This window comes from Annulohypoxylon maeteangense (assembly GCF_022496945.1).
Source record: "Annulohypoxylon maeteangense strain CBS 123835 unplaced genomic scaffold GGS22scaffold_12, whole genome shotgun sequence".
Classification (NCBI taxonomy): domain Eukaryota; kingdom Fungi; phylum Ascomycota; class Sordariomycetes; order Xylariales; family Hypoxylaceae; genus Annulohypoxylon; species Annulohypoxylon maeteangense.
This window is the reverse complement of record NW_025953259.1, coordinates 97,295-118,597: the sequence shown is the minus strand read 5'-3', so window position 1 is coordinate 118,597 and position 21,303 is coordinate 97,295. Positions and strand designations below refer to the sequence as shown.

The 21,303-nt window shown below is 46.7% G+C and overlaps 5 protein-coding genes across 5 annotated transcripts; 2 read left to right on the top strand and 3 right to left on the bottom strand.

Annotated features, from left to right (window-relative positions):
• Nucleotides 1-2,307: 2,307 nt before the first annotated feature.
• On the top strand, nucleotides 2,308-3,843 carry GGS22DRAFT_29515 (uncharacterized protein). The gene is made up of 2 exons (XM_047966732.1): nucleotides 2,308-3,089; nucleotides 3,141-3,843. The coding sequence occupies exons 1-2, from the start codon at nucleotides 2,589-2,591 to the stop codon at nucleotides 3,735-3,737; spliced, it is 1,098 nt and encodes a 365-aa protein (XP_047817202.1). The 5' UTR covers nucleotides 2,308-2,588; the 3' UTR covers nucleotides 3,738-3,843.
• On the top strand, nucleotides 3,844-4,349 carry GGS22DRAFT_29516 (uncharacterized protein). The gene has a single exon (XM_047966733.1). It carries the CDS (start codon nucleotides 3,950-3,952, stop codon nucleotides 4,259-4,261), a length of 312 nt encoding a protein of 103 aa, XP_047817201.1. The 5' UTR covers nucleotides 3,844-3,949; the 3' UTR covers nucleotides 4,262-4,349.
• Nucleotides 4,350-5,249: 900 nt separating this feature from the next.
• Nucleotides 5,250-8,444, bottom strand: GGS22DRAFT_180518 (uncharacterized protein; the record flags this gene model as incomplete). Its single annotated transcript, XM_047963775.1, has 1 exon — nucleotides 5,250-8,444. The coding sequence occupies one exon, from the start codon at nucleotides 8,442-8,444 to the stop codon at nucleotides 5,250-5,252; it is 3,195 nt and encodes a 1,064-aa protein (XP_047817200.1).
• Nucleotides 8,445-8,921: 477 nt separating this feature from the next.
• On the bottom strand, nucleotides 8,922-10,261 carry GGS22DRAFT_166779 (NAD(P)-binding protein). Its single transcript, XM_047961902.1, has one exon. The coding sequence runs from the start codon at nucleotides 9,904-9,906 to the stop codon at nucleotides 9,007-9,009; it is 900 nt and encodes a 299-aa protein (XP_047817199.1). The 5' UTR covers nucleotides 9,907-10,261; the 3' UTR covers nucleotides 8,922-9,006.
• Nucleotides 10,262-12,931: 2,670 nt separating this feature from the next.
• On the bottom strand, nucleotides 12,932-14,613 carry GGS22DRAFT_166773 (uncharacterized protein). The gene has a single exon (XM_047961901.1). The coding sequence runs from the start codon at nucleotides 14,095-14,097 to the stop codon at nucleotides 13,525-13,527; it is 573 nt and encodes a 190-aa protein (XP_047817198.1). The 5' UTR covers nucleotides 14,098-14,613; the 3' UTR covers nucleotides 12,932-13,524.
• Between the last annotated feature and the right edge of the window lie 6,690 nt (nucleotides 14,614-21,303).

Genomic DNA, 21,303 nt, shown 5'->3' with positions numbered 1-21,303 from the left:
TGATGACGAAAAATTAAAGCCATTCAAGCCACAGGTGATCGACGATGTAGGGCTGGATTGTTTGAAACTTAAAGCGGACGATCTGTGCCGATCAACTAGCTGGTAGCGGTTAAAAGATCGGTGATCAATTAACTCGCGATAATTCTCAGGTGTTATGTATCTGCCTCATGATAACTTCACTGTTACCTTTTCGTTATAAGCGGCAGATGGTGGCTTCTGTCGTGCACATCGGCGTAGAGGAGGGAGATTTGAATGGCACAGCAGCGCCTCGGAAAGCTGCTTGTCCGCAGATATGTCCCGTATGACTTATATTAAGCTTGCATGAGTTATCCATGCTAACGGGTTCGAGGCTCTAATTGCACAACGTTATGTTCCGATTTCATGTCAAGTCGGCGATCTAGAAGGTTGATCAAAAAGCAAACTGACGGTTCGAGATGTCTTGAAAGCTGAACTCCTGGGTTTAAGTAATAAAGGCTTCATCAACAAGAGCGCTAAAGTGAACCATCTTCCAGGTGTTGTTGGTAAAGAAGAACCCGGATCGCTGGGATGCAATATGCATGAAATGAAGAGGGTCCCCCTTAGAAGCGAACCCGATCACCGAAGCATCTTGGCTATGAGCAAGGGAGAGGACGCGTATTGCCCTGTGCTGGTATTCGGACCCGACACAACCTTAATACTTTAAATTCTGCCGGCGGTGATGGTCGTGATTCGTGATTCGTGGTATGTTAATATGTGCTATTTGAAATTGAAATTTGTATTTGAATTTCAAAGCTGCTTACTATTTAGCAGGTACGAAGTAGTACAAGGCATAATTATGTATTAGTTCAATGCAGTTAATCGCCCAGTCTGCCTTAAGTTGATTTGGTAGTTGCCAAGTTATGTAGCAATGTTCCAAGGTCAACTTACATAATATTTGAAATGACTCGGGACTCAATGGATTCGGCGCGTACGTAATTTCCCATAACCTGTAACGATTGTTCGGTATAAAATGTACTTTGCAGCTCGTATCGCACGCTACGATGCCAGCGACAGCAGGTACCTTACGCTAAAGGGGGCTAAAAATGAGGTAGACACGAGGAAGCTACGGCTGTGCCTGGCATTAGTGTTAAGATAACCTTGGAGAGATTTATGCGGTGCTAGCACATTTTAAGCACAATTCGAAAGATGACGAGGAAACCGGGAACTTATCTAAGGTTGTGATTCGTTGGAAGGTGTTTCCCAAGCCAAGCCGCCTAACAACCAAAAGGGACTTTGCTGGAAATTTCGCTTATGCAACCCACTCAATCCTTTCACCAACTTTTTCCCTCATTCACCATTAGGCCATAGGCCATTAGACCATTAGACCCTGCGACCATGCACTGGACTTGCAGACCCTACAGATCGAACCGAATCGGAGAAATAGTTCTAGACTACCAGATTTCTCCAAATCCTGCTTGTTATTGGCAGAGATGGACAGACTCGTGCAATCAAACAAGGAAGTCCTTGTCTTGGTACTAGTCATTCGCTTCGCCGGCGTCGACAACTACCCTTGGACTTCTGCGGACGCGATGTGCCGATTTAGAAAGATGACCTGTCGGCTTTTCTGCGTGTTATGGCTTTTCTATTATGCTGCTAAGGGCCTAAGGCAAGCCAGAGGGAGTACAGAGTATTACAGAGATCACAAATATAACTGAAATCACACCATAGTGCCTGATAAACATCGATATCATAGGCACAGCCATATTACCATTGGGGTCCATTCTCGACCAAGGTACGCTGTACCGAGAGACCATTAAGTCGCCATCTTATTACATAGACCCCAAATTGTGGCATCGTCCCCGTCGCATTTCTTGACAGGCGCCCCGGCCTGGACTAGCGGCGCCTCGTCGCTCTTTTCGCGGATAGGCCAACCGGCTTTGAAGTCCCAAAATGGGAACGCTCGGGGGGGAAACTTATGCTACCATCATAGCGCCTTGACCAATGTTGTTTCTTGCCGTTCTTGCAGCTCTTGCAGAATTTCATTGAAAAGCCCGGTGGGCAGCCCATGCCTTATGAAGAGGTCGATCCTTCTGCTCTTTTCGTGCTTTGGTCGTTACCCATGTCTCTTTAGATCTCTATTTACATCTATCTAATTTTCTATTGGGACCTAATACCTGGGTAACGATCATCGTCAACTAGGACTGACTACTAACTTTCGAGCTCCAACATCTCCCCCGCACGCCTACTTAGAACTCGTTGCGCCATTGCCGTTCTATATAGAAACGCAGTGCTCCATTGGTCTTGCACTGTTTTACTACGGGACACTTTCATTTATCCGACAGCCTTTTATATTGGCCACCTCCCCGCAACGGAGCTATTGTCTTTCCAGGGTCCGCAGGACAATACCGGTTTCGCGGTCTGGATCTGTTGGATATAATAAAGACGTGTGGTGGGAGCGGCTGCGGTTTTCTTCCCGACCCTAATCTAGAGCTTCGAGAGACATTTAAGTTAGTTATCGTAACGTCGGGTTACCACGACTCTTGAGAGTCATTTCGGACCGGAGGCTCTCATACCACGAAGTAATGTATGGACGATCGATCCGCTGATCGGTTACCTGCTTCGGCGGCACAATGCTTTCAGTTTGTTCCTTCGGGCGTCAGTGGTCGCTGCGCCGCGGGTGTGGTCCGCGCTACCCTGTCGTTTCACCCTACCACAAACTGTGGACTCATATAGTAGTGATCATCCTGATCATTTCCCTATGGATCCCTCGAACCACTGCTATTTTACTTGAGGACCCCCCGCGATCGACTGAGACATCGTTACTGGTTGATACGCGGATACCGATTTTCGTCAATGGTCAATGGCAGATCATGTCTGAAGACGAGCATCGCCAACTCGTTCCTAGACAGCCAGCAACGCAGACATATCAAATCGATGTCTCGACTGCGACAGCCGAGTCTACCGCCGCTGCCACAAGCGTTGCTTCGGGTCCCCTTCCAACACCTTTTGATGGAGCACTCGCGGCAAACTTCTCTGGCGAAGATGGAGCTGGATCATGTCTCGACTTCATCAACAGCTTTCTAGAAGACCCAACCTTCCAAAGCTGCTATCCCCTTTCACTACTTCTAAAGGTTAGTTATAAGAATTCATCATTCCGCCGAATTGCAATTAACAGTTTCTAGGGTTCCAACTCTTTCTTCCAGGCTATGAGATCTATAGTCAAAATAACACAAGTTCTTGAAACATCGTGCGCGGCCAACAAAACAACTTGTACAAGCTACCTCGATAACTTGGCCGAAAAGCTCAAGTCTGATGATAATTGCGGAGAGGATTACGATAAACAGAACGCGCTCGTCGTCCAGGCTTACAAAGGAATGAAGGCATACGAAGAGATCTACGGCGCGACTTGTCTAACGAATCCAGAGACTTCGGCATACTGTTTCGTTAACGCGGTTACAAACCTGACGACCGCTTCTAATGTCTACCTCTATAATTTACCTTTCAACGCAACACTACCATCGACAGCTTTACCAGCATGCGATTATTGCACAAGCGAGACGATGAAGATATATCAATCAGCGTCGGCAGACCGATCAAAATGGATAGCGAATACATACGTGTCGGCAGCGCAACAAATCGATTCGGAATGTGGAGCGACCTTCGTTAGTGCAGAGCTTCCCGCGGCACTCCCAGCGAGTGCAGCGACATCTACGGCACAAGCACCATCTCTGCTTATAGTGTCACTACTCATCATGGCTATTTCTCGATGGATTCTATAACCTATTCTACTGGCTCACAACCGGTATTGAATTCGATACCAAGAGTAATTTATTTTAAGGGCGTGTTTGGTATAGGACGGGACGTATATCATGCTTATTTTGGCATAGGTTTTGGATAAGGGAAGGCATATTTTACGAATCGGCAACACAATACAGCGGCGCATTATTGATACCCACACAACATCACTTGGCTTCTTTTTTTATCATTTTATATGATACACAACATCACATTATTTTCGTTGTCTATATTTATACCGATAATCTCTCTTCACCATTATCATGCAACAATAGAAGAGAATCTCAAAACGCCCGACGGGATAGGACGCATGAATAAGAGAGATCCTTCGAATCTCGAGGCTTGTATGGGTGGTTGTGGCGGAAGCTGCCGTCATTCAATCAATCAGAACATGTATAGGTACTCTGTATCTGAGACATGGGGGCGAAGCACGAATTTATGTGCCCGCACAACGATAATAGAATTCATGTATATAATTTTTACAGCCTGCCTCGCTGAGAGGGCTTAGTACTTAATGTATAGACGAGCCTGCCGGATCGATATAAAAATACAATCCGATGCTACATTTATCATATCGTCTTGCATATGGTGAATCGTTCATGCTACACCACGAAAACATATGAATTGGTAACTAAGCAATGCAAACTTCCCTAGAGGTTTAGTGTGTGTATCTGCACCAGACGATGATCTATATCAAACCCATAGATCGATCTGCGCAAAGCACGTTTCCCCTCCCGTCCTGTTTCCATGCGATCAGCGGCAGCGGACGGACGGGCGGGCGGGGACATGCGTGTCATCTCCGCGCCTCAATTCCATCGATCTACGTACGTACGCACGTAGTAGATTGGTTGTGGGTGGTGGCTGGCTCCAGCGGGCTTGTTTCTCTCTTCTGGATAGGTGGATGGGTGGTGAGATGGGATCGGCGGATAGCCACTTGCTTTTTACTTACTTCTTCTGTGTGTACTAGGTAACTGGGTAGGTAGGTACATAGATGTACATAACCTCGCAGCCTCGACGCCCGCGGCCGTCCCGCGTGGGATTTTGGGCGTCGGTTACTTACAGGTGTGGAAGGGTAGGTGGGTGAGTGGGTGTTTCAGCAAACATGGTTGTCTATAATGGAGATGTTTAATAGGTATGTTTAGTTAGTAGGGGGGTTTTCGTCGATATCGTGAACTTGCTTATAGATGCATTTACTTATGCCGATTCTCTAGCAGTTATCGCACAATACGATCCAGCAACAGGCATAGCTATCGCTACCTAGCACGTATGAACACACGGAAGAAATATTTTCTTTTTTATCTACAGCATTTCTATCCTATGATCGATCAAGCGATCACATGTATAATTATGGACACGAATTCCTCTTTTTTCCCTTCCTTCCTCTCTATTACTACCCAACATTCATTTTTTTCGTTGACATACATTCACACCCACATTCCCCTTCCTTGCCAACCCTTCTTTGTCCTCTAAGTTTACCTCACCCCCTAGTCTTTTGCCTAATCCGCAAACCCAAACACCTCAGCAACAGCCAAAGTATTAGCCCGCACGCCCAAAATCGCAACCACAATAGCCACCAGGTCAACAACGAGCAGCATAGCAGCCGCCATCATGAACCTCGGGCAAAAAACGCGGTAGAGCATGAGATGGCGTCTTAGATGACCAGCCCAAGCCATAGTCGCCAAGCTCTCAACGGCGTAATACGTGACGAAGGCGGCGAGAGCGCGGCTAGAGGTCTCGAGAACGCCTTTGCGCTTGGGACCCGTCTTCCACAAGACAAGGAGGGGGACGGCGGCAGCGGCGAGTATCTGCGCAGCGAAGGTGTTGATGGTGACGGCGAGGGGGCTCCAGGGGTAGCGGATGGTGAGGAGGGGGACGAAGGCGCTGTCCCACTGGATGGAGGCGAGGACGGCTTGGTGGCCCGTCTTGAAGAAGTGGAAGTTGGCGAGCACAGCGAGGGTAATGGGGCCGACGGTCTCCGCGGCTAGGTCGTTGAGGTCGAGGATCTCGGCCAGCGAGAGGATCTGCCAGAGCATGATGGCGATGGCGCCGCCGCCCATGGGTTTCGAGAGGAGAATGCAGGCGCATGCGATGTTTATCGGGAGGAACAGGTACCGGGCGCCGTTCACGTTACCGTACCCGAGGATGATCTGGACCGTGCGGATGTTTTGTGATCTCGTGAGAATGGAGATGCAGGGAGGGGCCCAGACGAATGCTGTGGTGCCGGCTATGAGGGATAGTGCAAGGACTATTTGAGCGATAGAGACGTGGATGCTTTTAAGCACCTTCTCTGGAAGTGATGTAATCCAACCTCCGTTGTCTGCGGCATCAAGAGTCCAATAAACAGCAGCGAGAAAGAGGCCGGTTCGGAAAACGTAGCCTATCCAAATGGGCGCAAGACCGTCGTATGATCGCGAGGTCTTCATATATGATTTAATTATAGACGGGAGAATAAGGAAAACGGCAAAAGGTATGACCAATTGCCAAGGAGCTGATGTGGAAGAGTTGGCGGAGGCATAGTATGTCGATGTGCAGTAAGGCATTTGCTCATCTCTGCAGAGTTTTGAGAAGGAGGCTAGTCGACCAAGGACGACAAATAAGATGGAGTGGTAAACACCCAGAGTTTGTTCACGGATTGAGGGTCGTTGGAGCGCGGAGATGGCGCTTACAACCCCAAACGTTGAAAGGAAGAACAACGATATCGAGTCTTCCCATATCGTGTACGAGTTAGAAGCAAATCCGATAGACTGGCTTAAGGTGAATATGGCAGACAGCCACCCCCAGGAGGTATTCGGTAGGATATTGAGGATTTGTATCCCGCGGATCTTAAGTAGAATACCAATCACGGCAATTATGCTTCCGATCGCAGTCGCAGCAATAGCCAATAACCAATCATCCGCTTCCGTGAGTTTAACGAGCGCAAAACTGAGAACCCCTATTACCCCACCACCTAGGAAGCCCGACTTGACAAGTGACCTACTCAGGTTTTTGTAAGATGCAACCTCTGGCTCCGTTGAACCTAATAACTCCAGGCTCTTCTCCGCGAAGTCGAGCTCAGCATCATCTAAGACTGCAAAGTCTTCATCTTCGTCTCTCGAGACATAGAGTAATAACGTGATCACTCCAAATGCCATTACCACAATGCCTAACACCATCTTTGGGATATCAAACCGGGCCCAGAGATCTTTGCACAGACGCAAAGTCCCTTCCTGGTAAACAGTATAGGCATCATATAACTCTTTCCATGGTTTGGATTTGGCGCTTGACTGGATAATTGCTTCGGTTTTGCTCCAGAGTGATGCAGGAGATCCAGGTTGGATGCTTTGTTCAATACCTCGAGCCTTATAGTAGGATGCTTGGTATCTCCTAATTCCAGCGGATGTTACACTAGAAGCAGCAGCCAGAAAGTCCCAAGCATTCCCCTTAAGGCCAGCAAAGGCTTCCTCAATAGGCCGACCAAGATTGTTGTATGGTATAGGAATACCTAACAGAAGAGCCAAGGTTGGAACCAAATCGATTTGATTTACTGGTCGAATTTTAGCCGTCGCTGGCGGCGTCTTAAACTCCGGTTGGGTGCGGCCGAAAACTGGCTTTTTCGAGTACATCCATAAAGCCGCCTCAACTTCATCGTCGCTTTCACCACCATGATCACCCTTGCTATCCATGCCATGGTCGCCCATGACAACCAATAGCGTCTCGTCATCGATCTCTTTTACAAGATCTTGGATGAAATTATTCATCTGCTGAAGCTTGGCAGTCATAGCGGCATGGCTAGGTCCATATCGATGGCCGGCATGATCCACACCAAGAAGATGTCCTATGAGAATGTCCCATTGCTGCGTTTTATCGGATTTCAGCAATGGGAATATGTGGTCTATCACGCCATTATCCACTGTGTGGAGATCCCAGACATTAAGGCTGTCATAGGCTCTGCTGATATTTGGTTGGAAGTATCCGGGGAATAGAGCAGTCCAGGTGTCGTCCCCTAAATGAACGATTCGCTTTCCTTGGTCCTTCCATTGCATTAGTAGATTGTCCTCTTCTATAGCCGTCCCAGCAAAATTAGATCCCATATCAACGAATGTGGGTAAAGTTCCGGTCGTTAGGCCTTTCAGCCTTTGAAGAGTAGTGGTTGGAGGATCTGCAATGAATGGTCGCAGAAACGCGTTTCCTGGCGATTGGACCGAAGTCTCGTAGAGATAGGGGAGCGCATTATGATACACAGCTGCGTTGTCCTCGTCCCCAACTGGAACTGTGAAATCATATCGTAAAGCATCTACCAGAACCACAACAGCCTTGTTAAAGGTCTTAGGATGCCAGCAGCCACCCTCTACAGAGCCTTTCCCTTTCCATTCCAGTAAAGGCTCAATGGGTGGGTTATCGCACTCTGATCGTTCGTCCAGAACCAGCCTGGTCAAGAGGAAACCGCTAGTAAAGAGCAATATGCCAACAATGTGTATACACAACAGCCAGACCCAAAACCCTAGAGTCCAAAAACATCGACGCTCAAAAGCTTTTTTTCGACGAGCTTCAAGAGCCGCTTGCTGAGATTTGTCTATCGAAGGGCCATTATCGTCCCCTGTGGTGCTTGCAGTATTCCCAAGCTCTTGTAATTGTCTTGCGCGGGCCCATTCTTCTGCGATAGCCTGGTATTCGGTAGTGGGAGGATTTGGTCGGGTATTCCGGGAGGGCATATTTCGTCGGTCGTGGGCCGTGGATCGTGGATTGTGGGGGAAAGTAATTAACGCGTCGTGTACGGATCAGTTGTAGCCATTGGCCTTCTATATGCAATTCTACCAGGAAGAGAAATAAGGAAAGTGTACGGCTAGAAGCAAAAAAATAAACTAAGCCGTCAGTATTAAAGAAATGACCATGTTGTAGAAGTACAGGAAGTTCGAATCGATATGTGAATTCGTAAAAAGGAACGTCGTGTCAAAAAAGAAGCTTAAAAGCTTAGCTGCTTTAGTTGTGGGAACCGTCAAGGTTAGGATTCCAACTAATTAATACAGTTTTTCGGTACATGAGTACATGCGCAGATGCGGTATGACGAACCCTTGTACAGCTATTGGCTCCTGCCATTTGCCATGCAAGGTTATAACAATTACCTAAGGTATACGCTTATCTAATGGATCCTATTGAATCCTACGATTTTCACTTCAACTTCATCTCTTCCTCAGATAAAGGCGTTCAATTATAGAGAGTATCCTACTTTACATTATACTTCCGTACCCTTCATCGATTTCCTCTATGAAAAAACTAGATCGACGTCGTCAATCTAAACTTCAGTAAGTCTTGCTTCACTATATCGTCCTTCCTGGCCTCAAGCTCCTCCATATCCCATCTGGAATTGACAAATCTACCATTCAGCCATGGGCGGTTCTCCGCAGTTAGCCATACGACAGAATCTCCCGGAAGTTGGGGCTCGTCAACCAGGATTTTATGCATGAATTCGGGCATATTGCACGCCAACTCTGTCTTGATGCCGCCGGGATGAAGCGCGAAGCAAACCAGGCCCTGATCTTGGTATTCCGCTGCTATGAATTCTGCCAGCCGACATACCACGAACTTGGTAGATTGGTAGGCCGAAGCGCTAGGTATAACTGCGATAGCGCCAGCACTCGTCGTGAGGACGTTGGTCTTGAGGTCTCCTTTGAGAAGCAGTGGTATAAAGTGTTTGCTACACAGGTAGACCCCCTTGACGTTAACCTCGTACGTCATCCACCACTCGTTCGTTTTGGACGCGCTGACTTCCAGCCACTCTGGTAAGTAGCCAGCATTGTTGATAAGTATATCCAACTTTCCGTCAAATTCATTCGAGATAATCTTTGCAGCTGCCTCGACGCTGTCCTCTGACGTCACATCAAGCCTCACGCTGACAACTTGGGGCTCATCTGTGCGACCAGCCTTTTTCGCTGCTTCCTTTATCTCAGCCACCACATCCGACAGGTCAGACCGAGCACCAATGCCTATCTTGCTACAACCGGCTGTCGCAAAACTGAGTGCGGTTTCCTTTCCAACGCCCTTGGATGCGCCAGTTATGAATACGGATCTTCCGGAAAGGTCTAATTTCTTAGGAGATATGTATTCGTACGTATCGCTGTGTACGGTTTTGGTGAATTTGGAAATGGCTTCCATATTTGCTGCGACTGTTGCCATGGTGCTGGATTCTTAATGTCGTATTCTTGGCATATGAACTTGCGATGCCTACTTCAACGCAGGAGGGTACGAGAGAAGCTTTATATTAAGTTATAGATAAAGTTATGCATGGGCACATAACAGCTGTTTCCGACCTACCTAGGAAGGTACTCACCTCACGTACCTATTAGTAAACTCACAAACGTATCGGAATTTCACGCGAGCAGACAAACCCCGGCAACAGCCCTTCCCCTGAATATTCTACCGCCAATGATTGAGTCATAAGTATCGTTGTGTTACGTATTAACTCCCATCGAGCAGGAGATACCGGCGTTGGCGGAATTTAGTTTCAAGATATTGAGCTATTACTCGAGGAAATGCGACACGATACTCAGTGGGGAAAGCCCGAGGGTGCCCCTAGCATGCCTTTACCCACAAGTATTGAAGATAGACGGCCAATGATATCAGGACTAACATATACAGTTTTCCGTCGAGATGCCGATCAATCCCGGGTATGGGCTATTGATCATTAATCGGCACTTACAATACCGCTCCACTATATAGTCAGCATCATACTTTCTTTACGGCACGATCCGGCACTGGGCACATATTCCACATTCCACACCACATACCCGGCTACTAATTCGACCATTCAACGTCTATACCGACGCCGCGAGGCCGGCATCATCGCTCGCATATCAGCATTGTACCTAAGCAGCCTTACGCCTCAACACATCCTACAAGGTACTAGGTAGTTAGTGCGTTCCGATGTCTAAGTACGTACGTATAATTAGATTAAATATTCTTTATACCCGAGAGCTTGCGACTGAGACATGGCGGCTTCTGTTTTACTTCGCAACTATTGATTCCCCGACAGAGGGTTTACGTATTAGGTAGGTATTATTCGGTACCGAGATGACTACATTTTGGCATGGCGTCGTCGAGAGAACACAAGTGACATAGCATTTATTTCTCCTCAAGATTCAAAGAATATCAGCAGTACGCTAGTAGCTCCGACCTTTGCACCGCCGAAAACTTTTATCAGCACGAGGTATATTTTTGTAATACGGCTCCTACTAGCTAACTAAAACTTTAGAGAAGTTTGCCTCTTAGTTGTACAGAGTACAACGTGATATAGATTACCACGTTGCACTACATATGGCTAACCCGGAAGACCTACCCTTCATGACGAATCGTTCGCGCACTATAGGCCAAAAGGTTCTAATAGGTTACCTACAATCTTCATTGATACCTACCTAGGTGATAAACTATCAGAGAGCTAGTGTTAATAAGCCGTCAGCTACATAGCTGGGTTGAGCTTCCGGCGCTATATGATCTCCGTCGTGGCAAAGCTCTCAATATCCTATCGTCGACTCACCAACTTTTTTTCGATCTCGCTTTTTGTTTCCTAGTTCGACCTACCAAGTACTAGACGATTCGGATGTCATATAAGCCTTGAAGAAAGAAACGCCGTGGTGTTTCTCGAAAATAACTTATCAAGGTGGAATCACTCGCTTCATGTAACTTTATCTAGTAAACCCGTGTATCCGCGATATTCCCTCCATGCCAAATAGAAAAACAACCGTGTTCGCTTACGTGGAATGTAGTGTTACGTCACGATACATCATTGCGAAATAGGCTGGCGTCAACGAGAGCTTCACAGACTGCTCACATAAGGCGAGATATCAAATATGTGGTAGTCTTCGGACAGTGAGTTTTCCCGCTAAGAATGGGCATGGTCCAAGTCTGGGACATTATATCTTCTTGAGGGGCTCTTGACGTTGGAATTAACCCAATAACGTTGTCAAACCGCAATTTGTGTGTAAGCCGGTATTCCGTACCTAGGTAGGTGCTGAATAAGACACCTCGGACTTGATACTCAAATTATTTCTTCCAGCATTACTCTCGGACACGGTCTAGATTCGGCTCTCACCGTTGCGGCTACGCAAGAAGGGTTATGGTAGCAGTTGCAGTATAGCTCTACCTGCGTTAGCCTTAAGACAGGGGCGCTCAAAATACTAACTCATCATGTCATTATAGGGTAGAATCCTCGGATGTCACCGAGCTCCGAAGTAAAGCTTCCTCATGCGCTCCGAACCAAACACAGAACGTTTTCCATGTGCGCCGGTATGTACGGCTCGTCGAAGTTACAATTGATAATAGCTAACTGGCTCATCCCCACACCCAGACTAGTGTCTCGGCAGTTCGAAACACGGCCTTCTCAGGGGTAAATAGTCAACCTAAGCCTCATCTGGGTTAATCGACGAATTCTCATATCCATGCTGCTGTACCGGAAAGCTTCCGAACCATTTTTCGGACTAAGAACTTAAACCGAGATCCGTTACGAGCGAAGAGGATATGTAGAGACATCACCAACATAGACGGCATATAATACGAACAGGCTATGATGGAGAGGGCCGGAATCCCCGACTCCGAGTCTTCCGCGCGTAGACACCATGGCTAGGTATAATGCCATTTTGCTGGCCAAAGGCGACGATAGGTTATGGAGTAGCCGACAGCCCAGTTGCGTCTATAACGTCATTTCTATAACATGTGGCGACGAGCATCTCCGCAAGCGACTATCGCTTGTGTTCTAGAACGGCAAGCCCGATCGTTCAATGTTACAATATGATTTTTGGGTATCATCAAGTTCTCTCTGTTTATCATTCGCAAACTCTTTTCATATTTGGCTCTCGAATAAAACTAATTATCTAGCCAAATACATTAACAAGCACGTCGCATCTTCACGTTAATATGCTTACTCGCTACGTGTGGGTGGTATGTAAGTACTATGTGATCGTCCTCTCCACAGGTCATGATATGGCCATCCATAATCCCAAACAAACGTGTAGGGCTGTGGCATTGAATGGTCCAAATGACACTACCAGTTTCGCCTCATCGCGTACGAAACGAGCTTAGGTTCTGAAGCGGATGCCCCATATTCTCAGCCCCTTATCCATTTCGGTTTACACGCTCTCAAATAGTAACATGTCTGGAAATTAGCAAAAGCTTGGATCATGAACCATCAGAATACTAACGTGGCAATAATATCTACCTGTAACACGTGGTTTCAATACGATGGATACATACATAGATGACACAATTCTTGACCCCGAGATGTATATGAAAAAGATGACTAAGGCTCTCAGCACTGCTAGGAACAATAGCTATCGTTGGTTTGTATAGTCGAATTACTTTAAGTAGTATACAAGGGAGAATATATACCGCGCCCAGTAGCCTTCGTTTCTGTCTCTTGCCTCTTACTGCAAGGCTAGTAGTTTGTAGTTTGTCCGTAGTGGCCTTAGAAAATGGAAGACAAAAAGCAAAGGGTATCGTTATATACAAGGACCAACGTGTACCTAAAGCCTCTGAACTAGTCACGAAATGTCCATCCAGTTCGCCCTCCACCGCGCGGTCCGTGGCCCGTCCCTTCACTTCCTCACCTCTTCCTAGAGGTGGTTAAAAGGAAGATTTAGAAACATCTGCTTTGTATAGGTACACCATTATTCATGCATGTATATATGTCATCCATACTCCACCATCATCCAGTTTTTAATAACCCTTGGAAGTCGGTTAGTTGTAGTTGGGTAGCATCTGTGATCTTAGTGATACCGACGGAAAGATCATGCTAATTGTAGCTTAGGAGAATTGGGAGCGATCCTTCTCCTTCAGTCCGCCGATTTGATCCATGTCGATAGAGTAGAAGCCGGTGCTGCTTTCCTTCTCATAGGCGGGTAGTTGCTCCTCCTTCACGGGCTCGAGACCAACGGAGGTCTCGCCAACTCGGACAACCACGACACGGCCACTCTTATGGCGGCCTGCCTCGTCCTGCTCATCGGGGAAGGTGATGTGAATCTCGGGAACGTTGGTGGGAGAGTAAGGTGGCGCACTCGGGTCAGCGAGCATAGGGCGACCGTTGACAACCAGAATACTTTGTCGGCCGTTGGAGGTTTGGATAGTCAGATGACGAGTATGGTAGTCATCGTGCTTCAGGTCGTTGTACTGGGGCAGAGTTTCTTTCTGCAGCTGTTGTTCGCGCCTTGCTCGTCGTAGCATAACTAGCAAAGCTACCATAACAAGGGCGAAGAAAGCGACGCCAAGAAAAGCAATCATGAGATTGACGATGGTGTCAGATTCGCCTCCCATGTTAAGGTCCCGCCTAGAAAGGACAACATTGCCACTGGCAATAAGGTTGCTGAAAGTAGAAGACATATTGGTGATATCTCGGTGTTTTTGGTGATGATGGGTGTAGATCTGACGATATTAAGATTATCGTTTGTTGATTGTGTTAATGTCGGATGTCAGGGGATTTCGTTCGGCTCAGTCGAATAATCAATGAATGGCTCGGCTACATTGAAACATGATGTTAGATATTTGGTTCAATAGTGGTAGAGCATCTCGACTCCTAGATAGATATTGATTCGAGACATCGAGCGTGGATTGAACCTACGTAAGGGATGGAATCGAGACTTCAGAGAACTCCAAGGAAAAAAGATAGGACGGTATCAACTAAAAAGAGTGAAGTTGGAACCAAGTAAAGAGTGAATAGGAGGGAGCGAAGGGAGTGAAGCCAAACGAATGGACTCTCTGAACCGACAAAGCAGCGACAACGTCAACGACAGCAACGACGATGTAGATCGTGAAGAAAGAGAAAAGAAGGAGAGAGGGGATTAGAGGAGTTGAAGAGGATGAGCGAGATCAACTGGGAGTGGAGACAATTCAGCACCATCTGGGTCCACCCTGGATCAGGAGTTAAAGGGGATTGGTCATAACGGATCTAGTTTACAAGGTTTGCAGGGGTCTTGGTGCTTGTCGTTCATCCGTCGTGGGCAGGGTTTAAACAGGCACAGGCCTCTGATTCGCTGTAGTGACCAGCAAGCCCCCGACTAAACGCTGCTTAATTTCGAGATCGGCCAATTGGACCTTTTTGGTGCGATTAAAAGCGGGCACCTTGGGACAGAAACGGTCAATGTGCAATGGCGCTAGTTACCTAAAACAGAACGGAATAATACCTTCTCATCAAGATTCTAGACTCACTAAAACAACAGACCAATCATGACCAAACCTATTCCTTACAATCACGAAAGCTCTGGATAACAAGTAAATAAGTACCCACATACTATTTCACATTTCAATGCGACATCCAGTCATCCACGATAGAAATCATAAATCAGAAATCATTAAATGATGGGTGAACAATATCATTCTATATCTTGGTACTCTCTCTATCATCCCTCCGACTGATCAACACGTGGCTTCAGCGAGTTGGGAGATATCTACGACTCTACCAACTTTAGCAGCTTAGGAAAATTGAATGAAGCTAAAAAGTACCTAGGTACCTATTTATACCAGCCTAAAAGTTATGAAGATAAAATCTACAGTGGAACTAGGGCTAGCTCCAAACCCCTGTTCTATTCTTACAGATAGAGCTATGTAGGCTGCTAGGTTGATAAGAAAAGGAGGCTTTTGTTTCGTGGTCCAAGCGCCCACAGCTTGGAACCGCTGAAAGACTAACGACCTTGGAAATCCCAACTCCGGCCTCCCGAACTCTTCGTGTTTGCGACCGCTGAAAAATCAAGATTTATTGGAAGAGAATCAAGAAGCCATTGCTGACGTTGGTTCATCACTCCAGGTTCAACTACCCCTCGTAAAACAGATACGACATCTGCTAGCGATAACGATCCAAGGCGTGGGACGGCTGAGCTCGTGATCCACGAGGGGTTTATTCGAGCTTTATGCTTAATTCATAATGCCTCGATATCTGATGCCTACTAATTATACACATCTATGCTGTCCTATTTATAACTTTACCAGCGGAAATAACTCGAACTAGGAAAGACTGAATGAGACGTAATCATTCTATTATTACTTATACATATAATCTTCTGGTTAGTATTCTTAGAGTGCCTCATCCAATATACTACAGTGTGTCCGTCATTTCATTCTAGCTATTTACACAGGCACTTACCTAGTACCTAGTTATGCTAGTAATTTCGACACTAATGAAATCATGCAATCTTCTCCGCAGCGGCGTTGGTGCCCTGTTGCAGCTGAAACATTACATATAGGACGAATGTCGAGCGATATGCCGATAGCATTCTCTGTTTCAACCCATTACTTCTCCTGCTATAGCTAACTACCCCTATGAAAATACCTCTAGATGACCGGCTAGGTCATACTACCAACATTCATCATTATGAAGTTGGTGTCACCGAGAAGCATCGCTCGATCAGAGATGTGTTAGCTAACCTTCTCCTCAAGTTCTTCCCCGGGCGGGTGATAGTTCTCTGCATAAATTAGGCCACCCCACGTCAAATGTCTCACAGGAATCGGCTGAACGGGCTCTCTCTTTGGTTCGAGAAGCTGTAGCTACCCGTGAGGGGTCTATGGACTGCGTTTGTGCAATATGTTTCATTCTTAGACGCGAGTCGGACACACGAGGATCGAAAATGACAACCAAAATACCGGGGATTGCTAGCACAATGCCTCTGCAGGATTCATGCTTCGGATCTTCGATCGGAAAGCCACATTGAATCCAACAACGGTTGGATCTTGCCAGAAGTACGACTTCAGTTTTAACATATACCTACCTACGTACCTACTTATCTGCCTATCTACTATACGAAACATTGTGGATAGAGAAGACAAGACGATAATGAACGCAAATAACATGATGCAATCGTGTCGAATAATTTGACATATGTTTCAGGGGTTCATATATTCTTGCCAATCTTGATATACCAAACATGCCTCATGGAACCTCGCCGCTATATACCTACTAGGTAGAAAGGTACTAGGAAATCAGCTCCCTTGGTTGTGAACGCTAGAGGGATGAGCTTGACACCTAGAGCTGCGCGGCGTAGGACTTGCGTTACATTGGGGGGACATAAAGCAAAACTGCCAGGCTGTTGCCATAGGCAGTAATCAAATTCATACCTCCAGTACCATAGGGGACAGCAGACCAACGAATTCGCTCATTGAGGCGAGTTCTATCTGCGGTGCGACCCTCTTAGCGTGTCAGCGAACTTGACAACCAGTTCGACACACCGAAACCAACGGGCAACACGGTATCACGGGCGGCGGATATCCAGGGTGAGACTGCGACATATCGTTCCATAGCGGGAGATTGACATCGCTCTACATTCCCCAGGCTAGTTACATTCGTTCCTATGATAGATGGTGAAGATTACGACATTCCTGAGCATTTGTTGTCCAAGGCTGGCGGGACCTGCATCCGGTCTTCCAGAGTCGCAGTGTTGCTCGTCCCGACACACATACATACATGCCACATGAGTTTGACTGCCTGTGTTTTCTCTTATGTTGCCGTAAAAACCGGGTACATCCTGAACTGTTAAACGTGCAGAAACTGGATGGGAGGGATGATATATGCAGATTTTTTTGCATGAAGTTTCTAATTCTCATAGGCTAGGCTGTTATCATTACCATGTGATATATTTTTCAGCGAAGTCCTAACAAGCGGCTAGACCTCATTCTTCGATCCCTGGTGTTACGCGCTTCTACCAATCCTACCTGGCATATCCAAGAGTGAAAGATCATTTTCCCAGAGTGCCGGGCTCGTTAGGTTGGTCCAATTAGACGGGTCACCAGCAAGCAGTTGTCTCTAAGACATAGGGGAGCCACATAAATGATCTGCCCCGTACATCTGTAGCAGCCCCTGTACTACAAGTTCTTATTATTATACATGCTTTGGTGGTAAATGCGGCAATAGTGCAAGCTTGGCCATATCAACTAGGAGATGATAGATAGATTATTAGTATCGTGGATCGTCTTCTCACCTCTCCCACCTTTTCTCCCTCTAGGTTGAATATATCTTTTTTCTTCTCTCCCTTCTTGCTAGTCGATGCCTTGAATTCAAAGGGAGCACCTCGAGGACGGCAAAGCTCAAGTGTGGATAGAGCATCACTCGCATCGTATAAAACAAATCGTTCATTCCCTATCGGTTTCTTGTCTTGTTCGATATCTGCCTTTCCCATCGCACGACTATATTCTTTTTCGTTGTATCAAAATTGTGGCAATGCCCATGTAAAACATCCAAGGACATATAAAAAAATCGACAGCCCTAATCGCATATATCCCGGACGGCGCAGTAACGAAACCTGCACGTTTCTTTTTATTCACACATATAACACCTACGTAAACGGCTACATATTCGTTACGATAACTCGCCCCGGGGCGTTTCTGCAACCAGTAGGCTAACACCGCCACCAACGGCCCCCGATTCTCTGTACAAAAGTCAAGAAAGCTATTCACGATAGGCGACTATTATTATACACATGTCAGTATCTTCGTACTTGAATCTGCTTGAGAGTGGTGTAAGCAGGCTGTATACTGATTGAATAACATCGTAGCATCTTGGAAGTTTCTGGTTTAGCTCCAAGATCTTCGAGGTGCAGCTAGGGAGGCTTGGCTCTTGGCCTGCAGTATAGAACGTCGCCAACCAAAGTCGAGCAAAATCAACCTCGACGGTAGTATTGACAGGAATATCCCGCCCTCACTTTGGAGGAAGTGGACGAATCATATGCTAGCTTCGAACATCGAAAATACCAGTATCGGGATACTTATTAGAGTTCGACTTGGCAAAGAGCACTGACTTTGATACCTGGGAATACTGATAATATTTTGACGGGGGGACTAGATCTTAGAAGTTGAAGCTTCAACTTATCGGATTCGTATCCGCTTCACTTAAGAAATAAGTGGTGTGTGTCGCGCGACCATCGGGAGATACAACATAGGAAACTTCGAACCACGCCACTAAAAAAAAAAGAGATAGAAAAAGAGTTGAAGGAAGCGGCAAGACGGCGGGAACGGGAGTCCCATCGACAAGGACCCATCGCCCCATCTGCATCCGCGCCTCGTCTACTGGCACTTGCACTTGCACTCGCACTTGCAGCAAAACCCCAAGACCCCCAAGACTAAAACCCGTCTAAAAAGGAGAAAAAAGCAAAACAACCTTACATACCTACCTAGTAAGTACATACCACAAACCTAGTACTAGCATAACTCAATTAGGGATTATGTGGGAGAAGAGGAGGAGAAGAGGAGAAGAAGAAGAAGAAAAAGCACAGACATTTTTACTTTTTTCGGGTTACACGAGTGTGATTCTTCTTTATCAATCTTTCCCGTCTCTTTCTGTGCCCTTCTCTCCCGGGTGTGCACATCACTTATTAATTCTTAAGCTTTGCTAGGCTGTTCCTAGCAAGTTCCTAGCAGATTCCTAGCAAATTACGAGAGATCTGCTTACCACGGCATCGGCATCTATCTGATCTTAGGCCGGCCTAAAGCAGTACCTTTATTCAAACTGACTAGACTTCCCGGCACCTCGGAGACGCTAAAAGTTTAGTCAGGCTGTGTGGGTTCGATATCGACATCGACATCGGACTGAAGCTCAGCCCTGGTAATATCTACGTGCAGTCGGTGCGGTCATCATCTTCTTAACAGCCTTCGATCTCGTCGCAGAATTTCATTCGATTGGGACCGTGGTTTTTAATTCTGGGCTCACTCTATTGGAGGGTTTGCTGTACGAAGTACCGAGAAGTACAGTATCTCACTTACCTTAAGAGGTATCCTACCCAAGGGAGGCACAGGCACGAGCGGTACGAACCGCGGTACATCCAGCTGACCCAGCGAGACTGAGAAAGTGAAGGAAGGGTGCGGTCGAAGTGCTTGCCTACCACGGAACTACACATGTACCCCGGTGTACACACGGTCCAGGTTGTCGCACGAGCACGAGCAAAAGCGCATTAGGATCCGTAACTGATAACACATCACAGCCCAACCTGAAAGCGCTACTGCATATTTTGCATTGCCCGCGTTGCCTAATAAAAAAATAAAATAAAAGAATAGGTACCTCCAAGCTACGCATAGTACCTATCTGTGCCTACCTGCCTTACCATTGTGGTCGAGCTGGCTGCAACCCCCCGACCATCATTTTCCCCAAGATCTATCAGATTCACATACAGTCGTACCGCCAAACTCGTGAGCATTAAATCATTCAAGGTTCCTTTTTTTCGTGGGGTCCACCCCTAGAACTATTATCAGCACTACGCACACCACGCAGTACGCACCACGCACCACGCCTTACTACCACCATTATCACCTTTACAGCGACTATTACTACCTACGCCAGACACCAAGCTATTCTAAGTTCGACCCTAGCACGCACTTCAAGAAAGTCATCCGTTCATCTAGTCTATTTAGGAATCGGACTTGACCTTTTCTGGACAACTGAGCACTTGTTGGTTTGGGATTGATTTCTTTTTTTGGGGTCGGAGACATCCCTGTCTAGCTCTCTGAGACCAGAACAGGATTGGTAAAGACTCGAGCTTTTTTCTGAGTTTTAACACTTTCAGTCCCAAAGTCCCAAGGCAGGAGCCAGCCAGGAGCCAGGAGGACCCAAGTCCCAGAGCAGTGAAAGCAGCAAGAGCAGCCAGGGCAAGTCCCCAACCTTGAACTCCATTTTCATAAATCAACCAATCGAATTAATCCTGAGCACAAAATCCGCCTCCCGCTTTGCGCAAGACACGCCCCCCCAAACGAGGGTAAGAGGGTTCTAGGTAATCGTGGGGCCAACTCAAATAAGGCTCACTTTGTTAATTCTTTCGTTTCTACTTCGTTACTTGCACCACTTGGTACAATTTGTCCATTGCCCAACCTTACAACTACAACTTGGAACTACGAATACAGCTAATACACCTTACTCGTTAAAACAAAACTCCTCAGTTAAGGCCAGCCCTTAACTGGGCCACTGGGTAACCCGACTTTCTTCTTGGGTCATACAGTAGCAGTAGCCGTATCTGTTGATCTTGTGCTTTCTGCAACATAATTAGCACATTAACGTACGGTAACGGTACATTGACTTCCTTCGCCAACTTCCAACCTTCAGGGCTCAAGGGTCAGGACTTTATAATTCTCTATACATTACCATTACCATTACTACTACCACCCATCCTCTCGTTACCGCCAGACTTCGTCATTCCGCGCTCGCAGCCGAAATCGTCTTTCACCTTCTCTCTCACTTTTCGACCAATCCACGATCGATTCTCGACCGCGCACAACCTGCACACACATACAATACATCCACGCATACATACGTACATACATAATATACATTAGCCCTTCCTTCGACTGTTTGCCTGTCTGCCTGCTTGCCTACATCGACTATTCTTTATTAACCTCCGATCGTCTCGCATCCTATATTCGGCCCACCTCATCTTCTTTACCTCCTCTTCCTAATCTCTATCTTTTACGACGGATGACGATAGTCGATTTGCCGGAACGATATCATCCTCGGAACATATGCATACGGAGACGACGTTCCATTAGAGCCTGCCTCGAGCAAGCTTCCATCATCAACGATCTACCTCTTGACGAGACGCAATAGAAAAACAAAATTAGAGC